Below are 16,138 nucleotides of genomic sequence, written 5' to 3' on the forward strand. Positions count from 1 at the left end.
AGAGTTAATGATATACTCGACCCCGGTTATCTCGAACTCCTTGGGAACAGGTGAATATCCGGGAATGTATATCCCGGGAAATTACATCATCTGCATATGCTGTTGATGTGCCCAATCACTGAGGGGTAAATGCAGGGATAACTATTTATACCTGTGATTGGTACGATCATCATCGGAGTAGAACATATTCTCAACAGTTATGTCTATTGTCAAACATTAACCAATCTCGGGTACTTTGCCCTCCTCTTCCTGAAAATCATTGATCAATGCCTAACTATTCAGAATTCGCTATTCTGATGCCATCAGTGATGGAGAGCTTAGACGTTTCGGAAAGGTGTCACGTCAACATGACTATTCCTTAAAGGGTAGTCGACTGTACAGTATTCAAAATATCAGTGTGAAACAACTTATATGAATCAAAATATATCTCGCATAGTTTACGACGCGTTTTGTTATCAGCCAAAGTAATATATCACCAATCAGTGTCGCATTGAACTTGTCACTTCGCACCAGTTATAGTAACTCGTGTCCGACTGTCGGGGAACATAGCATAACTTATCATGGCGATAAGGCTCAATGTCCGGGACGGCTGAATGAAGTACATTAATGTGAACAGTTTTACGATAAATTGAGTAACAGATATATTCATGAATTTGTTTCAACATTTCATAATTTCTTGGAACCATGCATTATTCGTGTGGATGAGCGAGAAAGCTTATCTATTAATGAAAACAACTAAGGGTGTATGTTTCATGGCGTGTCCATTAAAAAATGAGTAAACTCACGGTGATTCAGGAAACATTTTTCCATGGGCGGATCCAGGATCCGCCAACGCAAAAAAAAACTTCATTGTGGTGTTAAGTTATTTTCGGTGTGTGTGTGTGTGTGTGTGTGTTTGTGTGTGTGTTTGTCCCCGAAACACACACACACACACACCCAATGGGCTATTGGCATAATTTTCGTTGAAATGGAAACATTACAGACCGCTCCCAGTCTCTGGGCAACTCTTTGGTGTGACTAACACTAACCGCTATCTTCCACAACTTCAATGTTTCAAGTTTGAATCCTCGACTTCTGTAAACATTTGAGGCTGGGTCAAACAACTCTTTAACGCCATGCAGGTGTGACATGGTATCATACATGGCATGGATACTGACCATACGATCCACAAAACGGATGCCCACTCTTAAAGCATACGTAACGGACGACCATCTAAGCTAAAAAAGGTTTGTTGACAGATTTTTTTTTATTAACCGATGACGCAATCGCACGTAAATAGTGTCCAGAAATAATACGACTTATGGACTAGAGAAAGTATTGAGGTGTGATGTTGGTTGGTAGGTTTGTACGCCGCATTGTGCAATATTCGAGCTATATGGCGGCGGACCAGACAGCCCAGTGATGAACAGTATGAGAATAGATCTACGCAACTTTGATACTATGACATGTCTCAACCAAGTCAACCAGCCTGATCACCCGATCCCGTTAGTCGCCTTTTACGACAAGCATGTATTTCTGAACACCAATTCTAACCAGTGTGCGAAATAGTTTCCTTATAGCTATGCCTGAAAGTTACAAGCCCACAAAATAATTCACTAGCCCGAAATTTGTGTGTAGAAACTAAGCTAAAGATTGCCAAAATAGATGAGAATAAGATATTGTCGGCATGACACAGGTTTCATTATTAAGCTGCTAATATGATAAACATTTTTATCTGGCCATAATCTTGCATTATTTAACAGTGTCTTATAACTTAAGTCGGAGAGAGTGATATATTTACAAAATGATCCCATGAAAATTCACTAGCAAGTCGCGCCAACGACTGTAGAGATTTACTGTCCCGAGTGAATTTTTACTGGCCAAGGTCGAGCGGGCCAGTGGCTATTTCGCACACTGACTCTAACCTGGATCTTCAGGGGTTGGAGGTGTGATGTTTTCTGGTGCTTGACGTAGTCATAGGTGCATATGTTTATGATACTTATAAAATGTTATACATCGTCGGGCGCCATACTACCTATATATGCAACGATGTTTATAGGTTGAACGACACACATGTGTGCCTCCCCCCCGATACTTTTGTACTTCTGAGACAACAAAGTGTGGTTTACAGGTGGCACATTTTTTGCTTTCTTTGCCTCCTTTGACAAAACGTGATAATGCACATGTCAAATAAAAACACACGCACTTCAAGACAATGGTAGTTTTATTTGTGAACAATGCTCATAGTACAGCTGCATACCCAAGCTCACAATGCATACATGTAAATGATTCATCAGTGAAAAAATGAAAGTTTTGGTCAGACAGAAGTCCATACCTACACCAGAGTTCAAGACTTCCTATCTCCACCCATCCCTCCCTGTGCAACATGAAATTGAGCAGTTATGCAACTCCTTGTTAAAAGTCTTGCACCCATAACATCTGACAATGCCAATCCTAACTTGGCCTCCTCAATAAGAAAACTTCATGAGAAGTCAAAACACAAAAACATGCCCTATGCACAACTGAGTGGCACAATGAATGTGAATATCCAAGAAGCCAATAGTAACTTTTGGTAAAATAAATCCACCCACGTGTACCTGCATCACTGTTTCTCAAACAGGACAGGTGGTGTCTTCCAATCCCTATCCCAAAGTTAATGTGTAGAGAGGACCAAGTATATGAAGAATACTAGCCATATGAACACTGTTGGACAACACTTAAATGTGATAAAAATACACAGATTGTGTAGTTGCTTCAGGACCTTCTCTTATCAAGTGACTTCTTCCTCATGTCTGGAGCCTGACATAGTGTGCAACCTATCCACAGATTGTGTAGTTGCTTCAGGACCTTCTCTTATCAAGTGACTTCTTCCTCATGTCTGGAGCCTGACATAGTGTGCAACCTATCCACAAACCTTGCGTTTCACTGTCCCTATACATGTGACTCCTGTCCTCCTATCACAGATGTGCTGCCAGAGCTCCTGCACCAAACTGCAGTCAGTTAACACAAGTCTGTATCCACTAGTAAATGAACCTTGTTGAACAAATACCTACCCCTCTATGAGAACACACAATGGAATGGTAGGGTTAATCCCTATGAGGGAAGTGCGAGTGTTTGACTGACTATCTGGCTGATGCAAGAGCCCACCTCAATGATTTGCATGAAACAGACAATTACTTGTGAAACTTCGAGAAAGTGAGGAGTGGTTTGATAAATCTGTTAAATGATGCTGTGAACAGCATTCAGTTTATCACAACTTTAGGTTCACACAGGACAGAAGCCCAATGTAATACAGGTCAACGATGTTTACCTCAAGCCCAGAAACAGTGCTGACAAACCTAGGATCATAAACTACATGAACCAAACCATGACACAGCAGATCCTGTCACAGCTATGAAACACAACTCTGCATAGCAAATTGCACCTTCACACACATTCACCTCCAACTGTAATACAGTTCATATTCCACTAACCATGACCAGTGTGATTCTAAAGCATAACAAGAGCAACTGTGAGCCCAAGCAAGCTGAGCATTTCCAGATTAAGGCAAAGACACATTTTCAAGTTGATATGAAAATACAATGGAGGTAAGTTGTGAAACCTAACAATGGCGGATTGAACTCCTTAAAGCAAAACTTTGCATGGGCTTATGAGATGAACTGATGGGAAGAAAAACAAATACATGACAATTTCACAAACATGAAAAAAAAGAGTCGTAGGATGCATCATTAAAGTCAGTCACCTAACCTGTCTATTAGATGGCAAGATTTGAAAATGACAATTCGTCAATCTTGGCTGGACATTGTCCATTATCAATCACATGAACACTGAGTAATACAATCTATGATATAACAGCATCTGATGAGTCCCTTGATAATATCACAATTATATAAGTACAAATGAGCACAAAACATTACAATAAAGTCAACACATTGTTAAAAGGGAAGTGATCCCAACTACTCATAAAATCAACTTACATAGATGTTTACAGTGAACTAAGGAAATAAACAGCTGAATGTCCAAAATGATTAAAACAAATTTTGCTGAAAAGAGAAACTGCTTATCTGGATTATGAGTGTGTATTACAAAAACCAGATTTCCATATCCAAAGTTTTCCACACTTAAAACCATACCACACACCATATTGATGAAATCCTGGATAGTTAATAAAACCATACTATCAGGAAACTAGTTCTGAAAATATCAACATCAAATATTTTACAACTGTGAAGACTTCTTTTACAAATCACAACCAGAAATAAGAAAAATCTCAGCAACTTCCATGGCAAATAAAGAGCAGTAAAATCAACATGAAGGAATGATCATTATACCCAAGGCAGAACAAAACAGAATATAGCTTTCACAAGGGGTAAATGTAAGGCGTTTAGATGCAATGGAACTTTACATTAACCCCTATTGCACTATATACAGCATGGTGTTAGTAGAAATAATTGTGAGTGATGCCATAAATAATTAACGATACCTGCATGACAGTCATAGTCAATAGTGTCCAAACATATTTACAATTATCAATATATAATTCAACATGTGAGTGTAACAAGTGAGGCTAACATCCATTGCAGCAGTGACAGACTGGACTGGTTTGAACACCTGTCTAACCTGTGTCTAACACACCTGCAAACACAATGACATTTCAGTGCATCTGGAACTAGATTACATACACACCTCTACCACAGTGATTATGATCATGGTGATGCTGTCTCAAGTGGAAATCTTGGTGCTCCTTTTTTCTGCAAAATCTTTTTTCAGAAATAACTCTAACCTGTTAAGTGTCTGAGGGACTAAATTACATGTACTCCCTGTTACGAATTTGCAATAATCGATATACCCGCAAAACAATGGATTAAAAGCTAAAAGAAACTGATCAATTATTTATTCACTACGCACCCTTACTGACTGACACTTTATAATAAAAGAAATGCTTGCCAAGCAGTGGAAGACAGTTTAGGTAGATAAATATATACTTTAGATAATGTTCTGTTTTTACAACCTTGCAGTCTGTACCAGCAAACAGCTGTTGAAGTTCATAAATATATAATATTACAGAAATGCTTATGTTAAAAGACAACTGAACTGAAAAAAGGATTTCTAACAAAAACCAACTACTGTCATAATGTTTCCATAAACATATTCACTATTACCAAATTAAGTTTAACCCTGCTAATAAAGTCAACAAATCTTCAAAACCAAATAAAATACCTTCCTGGAATGCATGTAGAAAAAAACATCATTTTTACAAACAGGAAACAGGAAACTAATTTCTTTCCTTGCATGTTTTTTACAAGAAAATTATTGGCAGCTGCTAAATACATACTTGGAATAAAAATTAAAGATTTTACAGATCAACTGTTAATCCTCCTTTTACTTTAAAATAAACTAATATATTCTGTTAGAAAAATGGAAGAATTTCTAAGCCTACAAAAAAGTTTATTTATTTGAGAATCTATCACACTTCAGCTGTAACTACCTATAAACATAGCCAGTTGTATGGCACTGCTTTCAGCAAGCTGTCCAAACAGAGCTTGTCATGCCAGCAGCATACAATGATATAACAGTGTACCTGCAGATGAGCAGTCTATGAAGCATAAGCAGTAACTATATCTCATAATGCAGTATACATATATATCACTTTTGTCTGAAACATACAGCTAATTACCACAGTCCAGCACTTAACAGAGTTTAGTCAAGTAACAAAACAGAGGCTAACAAATAAAAAGGCAGGGGTGTGGAAATATCAAAGTTGTGAAGTTCTCCCTTGACAAGGGAACTAAGAAAATTCTCTTGTCTGATGGCCATGCATACTTGTCCAGAATATAACTGATCAAATATGGCTCTCACAAAATGCATCATTCAGTGCCTTTGACTTAATTTTAGAACATCTGCAGCTTTTCCTGACACGAAATAGGAATGCATCCATTGCTTAGCTGTAACAATATTTAAAATATATGTCTTCAGCAGGAAGAGTGGTCTCCCTGCACAACTGGCTGCATGGTACTCTGATCAACCAGTCAGCATGATCAAACAGTGTATCATAAAGCATGATCAAAATCAGAACAAGGAAGTAAACAATGCAGACTAAAGTGGAATGTCATGCTGGGGATGTTTATACACTTCTTACAATGTTTGGGGGGATTTTCAATAACTCACAGAACATTGATTTTCCACATCCCTGCATATGCATTTACTAATTATGTTCAAAAAACTTTAATGCAAACTAATTATTGAAAACTGCCCAGCTTAAATATACGACCACATGAGGTTGGGAGATGAGTTTACCATGCCAGGGTCCTGTATGACATATTGTATGACATAAACTACAACAGGAGGGTATCGCTGACACGACGTATGACGAGGTATGAGATCAACTGCAAAAAGGTTGCCATGGTAACCAGTCACTTGACACTATCCTTGAGGTACAGAATTCATGCAAGTCAGATTCATCCCCACCTGCATCATATCACATCACACATAAAGAAACAGCACTGTCTTCACATACATACATGTTAAAGTATCACATGTCCAAATAGAACAGTTCCAGAGGTCAAGTGTCAGAGAACTGTGCAGCATGCACCTCCGACTGATCCCGGTGGGTTTGCGAAAGTGGTGTTGACTCTTCCACATATAAGTTAAAACACACTAAAGCACAATATCCCACATCCACTGATATGACATGTACACTATGGGTAGTTCCTGTGATGAGTGTTGTCCCCATGCGCTGATGGCGTGATCTGAACCCATGGCAGTTCCTCTCTCCGTTCATAGTTATTGTTTATAGTTGTATTGCCATTGCGATTGGATCGCTTGGACCGCGTGCTCGCCTTGCTGCGAACACTCTGCCTATCAGAAGCATAGTACAGGTTGGCAGCGGTCGTGTCCGCGATACTGTTATCCCTCATTGTGGTATCGTAGCTGGGGGGCATCTCCAGCGTGGTAAACTCAGCCATGTTCACGTGGTCAAATGTCTGATTGTCTCTGTAAGCGTTGTGTGCTGGGGAGCGGTATCGCATCTTGACAAACTCCAGTTCATCATTGGCTGGGCTGGCTGCAATGCGATTGTCCAACAGATTAAACAAGAGGATCACAGACACTAAACAATTACACAAAGACGACTACATCAGCAACAAGCTCTTTCTAGCGAGGACAAACAAACACTCAATATTAATCTGTAAGTATGACATGATCATGAAGGACAACAAGAGATATTGTGTTGATTGTGATGAGTCTTGATTTACCATGGAATGTTTGTGCAATCTGCTTTAACAAAAAACAAACAAAGAATGGATCATACATTTCTCATGCTAAAAGGCTTCAAATTTAGAAACAATTTAACACAATTTAAAATTATATGAAATGATGCTTAAAGATTTCAAATCAAAGGCTTTTTCCCAAAAAATAACCTGCTGATTATCAAAATAGATAAATAGATATTTAGTTATAGTGGTTATTAGTAAGTCTGCATTCATATATCGATTTCTTCATGCCTATCGTCAAAATCTTTTCTGATAATGATGATATATATATTGCACTCATGTCATCTAGCAGTCTACACTTGTTAGAGATAGCATTCACAACAATGCCTTTTGTCAATCATTTAACTGCAAACAGTATCATTATATTTGCATGTCTACAGTAAAAATGTCTACGTTAAGTAACTACGACTTCACTATGCATTAACATTACTAGCACATTATCTCATCATATATGATACAACTGATTCTTCTTATTCTCACATCCTGATCTCCTCACAGAAAATCAGTGCTGCTCAAATTTATGTATATTTTTCCTGATAAGCATTTGCGAGAAACACAATGGAAGTTATCTCTGCGTAAGGCCTCACATGCACCTAAATAATGTGGAAGAGATACAAAAGCCAACTAAATGACTGCAATAAGGTCAACAAAATGCACAAGTGGTATGGCATTCAGTAAAAGATTGGGTGACAGAGTGAAAAAAAAAATGTCCATGCAAAAATTTCGAAAGCCTCAGCAGAGAAAATATATAGGGTAAAGTACTAGTGTCGTTTTCAGACAGTCACGTTTCAAGATGTTCACAAATACGTACATACCATGACAAAGATCACTACAATGGCAACACATAAGTAAACAAGCAAACACCCTCGCACAAACAATGGCCAACTGAAATGATGGGGGTTAGTGGGATTAGAATGAGAGTACTGCTGGCGAGTGGGTGACTAGGATGGTGAGGGTTACAAACGATAACAAAATATGGAGTGCTGCCCATGATGGGGATATGGTTACCTTGTGTGTAACGGATGTACTGATCATCTGAAAACATTAACACTTTACATTATGTCTTAGTGCTTTCTCTTAATGCTGAATCCAATGTTATAACTACCATCTGAGATCTTGAGTCCTGAGTAACTAGAACCATCTATTATCTTAGTTCATGGGTTTTAATAAACTATGATATACATAACAAATACTTTTGACAATTAATTTGATTTAAGTCCCACTTGTTGTATACTATATGACAAATTAATTAGATAAATTCTCAACGGTTTGAAGAAGTCCACATTTGTGTAAATATAGCTGACAGAATAAACACTTGTCATATATCATGTATAATTTTATATAGTTCCTGATAATGGCAATACTACCATAATAATAATAATAAATATTCATGCAATACTATCAACAAAAGAATGCCCTCATTTAACAGTTCTTCAGTCAAAAGTAACTGTTTCTTGTTTTCAGTTCTGTAAGTAATTGGTAGGGGAAACAAAAGATGCACTACATTGTCCAAAAAGTTTGGAAATCAATCTGGATGTAAAACATCTAGGGAAGCTCCGGTTGCCATTGAATGATAAAAACACCAGAGACCCTAATGGAAGTTTATAGAGTAATTTTACTTCAATGCATGTATCCTGAATCAGCGCCTTCAAATTTCCTAGAAAGAAAAAACGACATAATCTACTTTGTCCCTGTTTGAAAGAGACAAATACAGCAAATGAGAGGAAAGGACAAGAAGGTACTGACATGTCAAAGGGGAAAGGGAAAACAGCTTGGTTTATGAATTGAAAGCAAAAGCAGCCATTTTCATTCACTAATTATCAAAATAATAGGTCAACATGACCTATAAGGGTCAGGTCAGAGTGACCCAAATATTGCCATTCACAGATATTGATAATGTGAGCTTGCCATCATGAAATATGAAGCTGCAATCATTCATTATGAGGGGAAAATGGTAAATATGAATTGTGGAAAATACGAACATAGCCGAAAAGAAAACATAAGCCACAGAACCAAAAAGAAAATCCAAGAACGGAATATCACGTGGTAAACATGGATATCATCTAGGAAACAAGGTTCTAGAATTTGGGCAACCAGGGAGAGTTAGTCATCAAGGCAACTCAAGATGCTAACAGGTCAATTCGAAAATGAAACCTTTAAATTTTAGTTGCATCTGTAAAAAGAGGCTGCAGTTGCATATAGGAGGCCCTGATGGCGGCTAGATCAGAGGGATTTGTGTCATAGCCGTGGATAAAATCAACTGCAAAGAGAAAGACGGACAGATATTGTCAACAAAATAATTGGAACTAAAATGACAGCAGTAATAGTGAGATAGAGTGGAGACTCAACCTGAAAGTACTTCTGGGCGTAGACGACATCAATATAATACTGTCAGTGCTTGGAAGTTTACAACATGAAGTGCTGGGCACAAGAAGGGGGTTGAAACAGGTTCATGGAGAGCTGGAACCTGGTGATGTTTTGTAAAAAATGAAATACGGGTGCAAATTGACCAAAGTTTTAGTGTATCTAATGATAAAGATATTCTTGGGCCTGGAGTACTTCATGACTTTGAGTGTTCTAATTTGTCATCATTATTTGGACTAGCATGTGCTGCAAGTTGGAGTAAATGAAATTTGGAAAGCAGTTGTCTTTATACAAAATTCAATTTTCCCACAAGAAAAAGATTTGATGACACTGGGGCAATCCTACAATTTCTTCTAAGCCTTCTTTCTGTAGCCTTCATAAGACTGTACTCGTGACAGTCTTTAAAGTTTTGGTAGTCATGAGTGTTTTGTCCAATATGAGACCTTTGGTAAGGCAAATGACACCTCAAATAAAAATCACATCATAATGTTTTCAGACATTCCAGTTCCAAATGTTGTTTGGGCTGGCAGGGCATTTGACCCAACAGTACCGGTTATGCTCTACGACCAAGTCCTTTGAGTGTGTAGAGTTACTTCCCCTACATTGGACTTCAAGCTTAGAAGTGCGATTCCAACATACTTGAATTGCAGTAAGTGTTGCATTCACAAGCATCAGAGAATACAGAAACAATTTCAAAATATTTAAAACAATGACACCCAAATAGTATAAAATGGTAACAATACTAATGTTTTTTTCAAATATCAAGAAAAGAATATTACGTAGTAAATGTCAGGAAAAGCATTATTCAGTCTCTCTGCTAAAAACCTCTCTTATTAATTAATCTACAGATACTCAGCGTTACATAGAGCTGCCATCTTTCATTCATGATTATTACGATTAATTGCAAAACTGCCCACCATGTATACTACCATATGAAGATGGTAAACTCTGTGTGTGTGTGTGTGTGTGTGTGTGTGTGTGTGTGTGTGTGTGTGTGTGTGTGTGTGAGTGTGTGAGTGAGTGTGTGAGAGTGTGTGAGAAAAGAATAGGAAGTTCCCTTGTTTTGGCTCTTGTCCTTGTGAGAACCTAGTGGAAGCCATATCTCTGTGTTGCTCCCCATAAGATGATTTTGCTACTGGCTTGTCGCTACACAAAGTTCCAGGCAGTTCCACTAGTTATTCTAATTAGATTCTTGACTTGTCGTGTACCACACTAACAACAAAATGTACATGAATGGTAATCCTATAAAAACTGCACAAAACGCTTGCATTCTGATATGCAACTTTCTGTGTACTAATCAGGTTGGAATCATCACAAAAGACAGATTTTTGGCTGCCTCAGCTCTGTGGCAGTAAGTCAATTAAAATCGTTGAGAGTGGACAGATGAGAGATATGGTTACCACAGCAAGTCAGAACCCTGACGATCCAATCCGAAGCAACGCCAATCTACCCACTGGAATCCTCATAGTGTGTTATATCTTAGAAACATGAAGAATATAACAGAATTATCTACCTTGGCACTGACCAAAAAGAATGACATTTCCCGTATGTTGTACAACGCAGCACTCAAGGCATATTCTAGCTGGATCACCTGCCTTATATAAATAATTGAGTCAGGGTCAGACAAACCACTGATCGATACATCCAGTGTCACTGTGCTGCCATATCACCGAGTTAATGTAAGTTTGCTCACAATATACCAGGTTGCTAGGGACCGTGTATGACCAAGAGTGAGTGAGTGAGTTAATATTTATCGTCACATCGGCAATATTTCAGCCATATCGTGACGAGAACAGTTTATAATTATATTATAGATCAATAAAGTAGGACATTAAAAAACCTGTTGACGAAGAACAGTAAAACTACTAGTGTATCACAGATATCCATTTAAAACTAGCAATTAAATCTAAAATATTGGAACTATAAATGACAATACAATATAAAAACAGGCTATAGATTGCCAACAACTGAAGGTAGATCACCACACTAGGGACCATGGGTGTATGACCAAGAACACAAAAGAACAATCAGTGATTGTGTGAAGCAATGGGAATGTGAGAAAACTGCCAGTGAAGATCCTGAGGGCAGCTCCTCAAGCTCGTACAGTTGCAACAGAAAGCAGTTTACAGTGTCAAGGGTTCATCATTAGATCAGTATGCTTGGAGACTGATGTCACTAAATTCGTTTTAACTAACATGATTTGAGAAAACACTTAAATGGATTTCTATTGGTGAGATCTATTGAAGCGATGTCTAAATGACCTGAAGTGAGCGAAGCTTGATAGAATGGACTCTTCCAAACCAGCATAACACTGCTACTGCAGATTTCATCTTGACAAGGATGGACACCCCTGGTTTAAAACCTTAGTATAATGAAATCATATTGTAGTGAAAGTGAAATACTGATGAAGTGAAAGCAGTGCTGGTTTAGATAGCTTCCGCAGCTGGCTACAACAGGCACTTGTGTCTTCAGAACACAAGTTTCATAAAAATTTCAAAAGCACAACAGCCAATTAAGGCTTCTTAAATCAACATCAGTGAAAATGCAACAAAAATGCCTGTTTGGTTATGCTGGTAACAATTGGAGTTGATTTCAATATTCTGAAACCAAATGGCTGCCCATAACTTATACTGACAATCCACCGTTTAGTTAAGCTTACTCTTGGTGGATTGGCAATAAAGAATCAATTACTTGTCAGACTAGACTTTGGTATTCGCCGTACAAAGCATCCTTACTATATTCTAACCTTTATAATCACATCTTAAAAAGACCAAAAATTTACTTGACAATCCATTGTTTGCTTTGGCATGTTACAGTATCACAGAAGGGATATATACTTGCACTGAATTTAGCGGAATTATATTTGCTTTATTCTGTTAAAACTCTGAAAATCAATTTAACTTCCTGTCATGGCCTAGTCAATTCAAAGTATACACTGGGCTTATTATGGCGAATATGGTATATCAGACTTAACTTCTACCACTTGTGGACATAAAACAGGGAATGACACCAGGACAAGGATAACAACTTGGGTTGAATGACTACAGGGAAATGAAATACAAAAGGGATAAATGAAGGCTTATGTTCAAAAATCAATTAAGAAATATATAATTTTATAAAAACCACCAACAATATGAAGTTAGTACCCCTCCCAATGCTGTTCAAGGCAACATTCAACTCCAATCTTTACCACTAGCAGCACTGTAGCAGACAGTAAGGAGAGGGAGCACCTCACCAATGAAATCAATTTTTGGCAAAAGAAACGAACCTGAAACTGACTAGCTTGAAGGCGGCTGCTCGACCAGCGAGCAACTAATCAAATCATGCTTCGGACTGATTTGGAGCAGGGTTCTGATTGGACCATTCAATACTGTCCGTGTATGAGACGTATGTCGGGAGACACCAGCTGTCACGCACCTGCACTGGTTGGTACTTGGCCACGGCACTCACTTTGGGGCGGTTATAAGTACGAGATTTGGCAATGTACTTACAAGACTCCTCTTCTTCTGTGTAGGCGTAGATTGTGACGCACGACACCACAAAACCCAGAAGCTGCAAGCAACACAGCAATATTGGTCCATTATATCTTATTTCAAACTTACTTTCCGAACGATGCAGGCATGGAATTTTTTGCTCATATCCAAGTTATATTCTGTCCGTTGGCTTATAGTACCTTCATCTGATCACCCCCAAAATATACAAAAAGGCTCATGACACCTTTCAACCATACACATCAACAGTGTGATGAATAACTTTCTTCAGGAATTACCATCAAGTGCAATAGATTTACCATTTTATGATAAAACTGACTAAAAATAAAGCAAAAATACAGTTTGCCACTTTAATTCTATATTCATATTTTAGGATCTATGCTAGTGGATAAACACATTTTTCATATTATTTCCCCCACATAATTTTGCCTTGTTGCAAGAAGTATAAGCCTTAAGTTTACCCATTACCATAATAAAGACACATTTTATGTCTAAAAATTTCTTGCATTTCCTAAGTGCAACATTTTTAAACATATTCTAGTACTGTTGTCAAACAGCAATGACAGTACAAGAATCTATATCAAAATGTCACATCTATGAAATAGAAAAAGTTGTTATCCATAAAATTTGTCATTATTGTACTTCCCAACTTCTAAAATGCCCCTCAAAGAAGTTACCCATTACCACATTTGCCAAATGACTGTGTGGCACGTGGAGGACTCACCGATAACAGACACTGCACAGCAGCATGAATAACTTCCACATAATAGTACTGGAGGATACAGCCATCCACAAACTCCTCCGGTGGGATGGGGCGGCTTGCCTCTGGAGGCACGGAGCTCATCCACGAGGTGTTAGTCACAGTGCACCCAACTCCATGTTCCAACCACCAACTCTTATTTTTTGTTCCAATTGTTAATATGTACAACTCTTTGTCCTGAAACGAAATGCAGCAGATTTCTTCATATATCTGAATTGATAATATATTGTAAATCAACATACATCTAACATGTCTAACGCTGAGTAGAATATCAACTATCCTCTACATAAATCAGGAAATTCAACCCTACAAGCCACGAGGCATTATTATCTTTCTAACAACTTAGTTCACTTCATCACTGAAACTAATGGGAAATATTTACTCATAACCTTCTTGTATCAGTGTATGAAGATTTGACGGATTCTCAGTCACTGATAGTGCAGGTACATCTGCCATTACAGGGGTGGAAATAACCCATTGCCCAACATCCGAGTCCAGTGTTTGTAAAGCAAATTTGTATATCACGCTGTACCGGTGTCCAGTTGACTTTCCAATGTTAATAATGTTGTTTATTAAAAAAATCTACAAGAAAACGGACGGTATAGTGGAAAACTTATCAGGGCAAGTGATCTTACATGTGCCTGTACTGGAGTACACTAGCAATTTTAAAGATATTTCCACCCCTGCATTACACACAGACACAGTATGTACAGGCGGGTCTCTATTTCATGTACCCTGTCACTTGCTGGCTGAAGTCTCGACAGTATCGCAACTTACCCTTCTTAACACTCCCACCTCCAGATAGATGCAGATAACAAAGAGGTTCCAGCCCAGCCACAACAAGCTCCATACTGTATACTGAAACACAAGATATGACAGTGTAGAGTTTATTCATCAACTTAAATAACCTTTCTTTTCATTCCTTGTCATACACAAGTTACACTTTGCCATGGGAAGCATCTTGTCTGAATGATTTATGGGTACCAGTAACCTCAATCGTGTATTAGTTGGAGCCAACTGTCCATGTCTTGTGTTACATACTTTCACATCTCTAGTTCTGCTTCAGTAACTGTCATATTTAAGGACAACACAACAACAGTTGCTGAGGGACGTTGTTCTGCATAACTTCTGTTTGATACATACACACATGGTCAGTTTCACAAACTGCTCTATTTTCACCACTTCACATAAATGAGCATACATTCAAAATACAATCACTCTCCAATACTCTCTTTCTGAACTTAAACACAATGCTAATTATAAGTTGTTGAAATTAAAGAGACTTAAAATTCCCATAAACGCCCTTCTAGAATGATATTATATTCATCTTTACATGTGTTAGTCTACATCTACTGCTGCGTAGTAGTCCACTTGTAATGTGGAACTGGAAGTCTACTGGTCCTTCCTGAATTTTATGAGTCTCACATTAGCAGATATTGAACAGACTGGCTGGCATGGCTTACTTGGCATACACGTCTCTTATAAAAATTTGTAAAATATCAAATAAAAAATACAAACTGGTGTTGTTAAGTTACATCTACCTAAACTAGGGATTATCTAGCATGGTATATGAGGTAACCATGGAAATAAACTATGACATTTATAGTGCTATTCAGCATCTTCAATAAATAACCATGCATCATCAGGATCTATGGTAAACCAAGCTCACGAAGAAGGAAGTGTTTCAGATGCGTCCCTGATAACCAGACACACCACAGCAAAATACTACATCATCACAGAGTATTTCAGCAGAGTAGAATTAAGATTCACAATCAAGCGTTGCCAGTCATTCAGCAAGGAACTTCTGACACTTGCAAGAAGTATATTCAAGTTTTGGTTGGCCAATATTCAAGTCCACACATTAATTAGCGTTTGAAATGGTCAATGGGCAGGGTTTTACATGACGCAGTGATTCCTGCGTATTTGACAACAATTTTGTTAACGACTCTCAAAATACTATCATTCGAGTCAAGCTTGACGCAAGTTTTATAGGTGGTCCTCACAATTCAGTTCAATAAAATCGATTTGATAAGCAAAACATGATATTGTTAGATGATAGTTAGACTTTTACAGAGCTGTCAGATTGTTCCAGAGAACTCAAAGGAGACAGTTATCCTGCCTGTTAGAATTGAACAATGCTGTAGTTTCATTTGGTGGTGTGACATACACAGCTACAGATTGAGAATGATAAACACAAAGAAATATTAAATTTTCATGACTCCCAAATATTGAAAATGACTCCCCAAAATAAATATTGTGAGTCACCATGACTC

General features: G+C 37.9%; 1 protein-coding gene across 3 annotated transcripts in view; it reads right to left on the minus strand.

The window, feature by feature from the left end:
* Positions 1 to 2,185: 2,185 nt before the first annotated feature.
* LOC124256358 (sodium/potassium-transporting ATPase subunit beta-1-interacting protein 3-like) overlaps positions 2,186 to 16,138 on the minus strand; it is a 31,708-nt gene continuing 17,755 nt past the window's right edge. The window contains exons 3-8 of one of the 3 annotated variants that reach the window (XM_046690359.1): positions 14,643 to 14,723; positions 13,830 to 14,042; positions 13,106 to 13,166; positions 8,259 to 8,285; positions 2,882 to 7,042; positions 2,186 to 2,795 (exon numbers count right to left, since the gene is read on the minus strand). In XM_046690359.1, coding sequence (XP_046546315.1) covers positions 6,678 to 7,042; positions 8,259 to 8,285; positions 13,106 to 13,166; positions 13,830 to 14,042; positions 14,643 to 14,723 — 747 coding nt within the window. In that variant the 3' untranslated portion in view covers positions 2,186 to 2,795; positions 2,882 to 6,677. Of the gene's footprint in view, positions 2,796 to 2,826; positions 7,043 to 8,258; positions 8,286 to 13,105; positions 13,167 to 13,829; positions 14,043 to 14,642; positions 14,724 to 16,138 lie in introns of all 3 variants that reach the window. The other 2 variants (XM_046690358.1, XM_046690360.1) reach the window with 2 other exon arrangements.

This window comes from Haliotis rubra, unplaced genomic scaffold (genome assembly GCF_003918875.1).
Source record: "Haliotis rubra isolate DU_JTF1 unplaced genomic scaffold, ASM391887v1 Scf626, whole genome shotgun sequence".
NCBI classification, from domain to species: Eukaryota; Metazoa; Mollusca; class Gastropoda; order Lepetellida; family Haliotidae; genus Haliotis; species Haliotis rubra.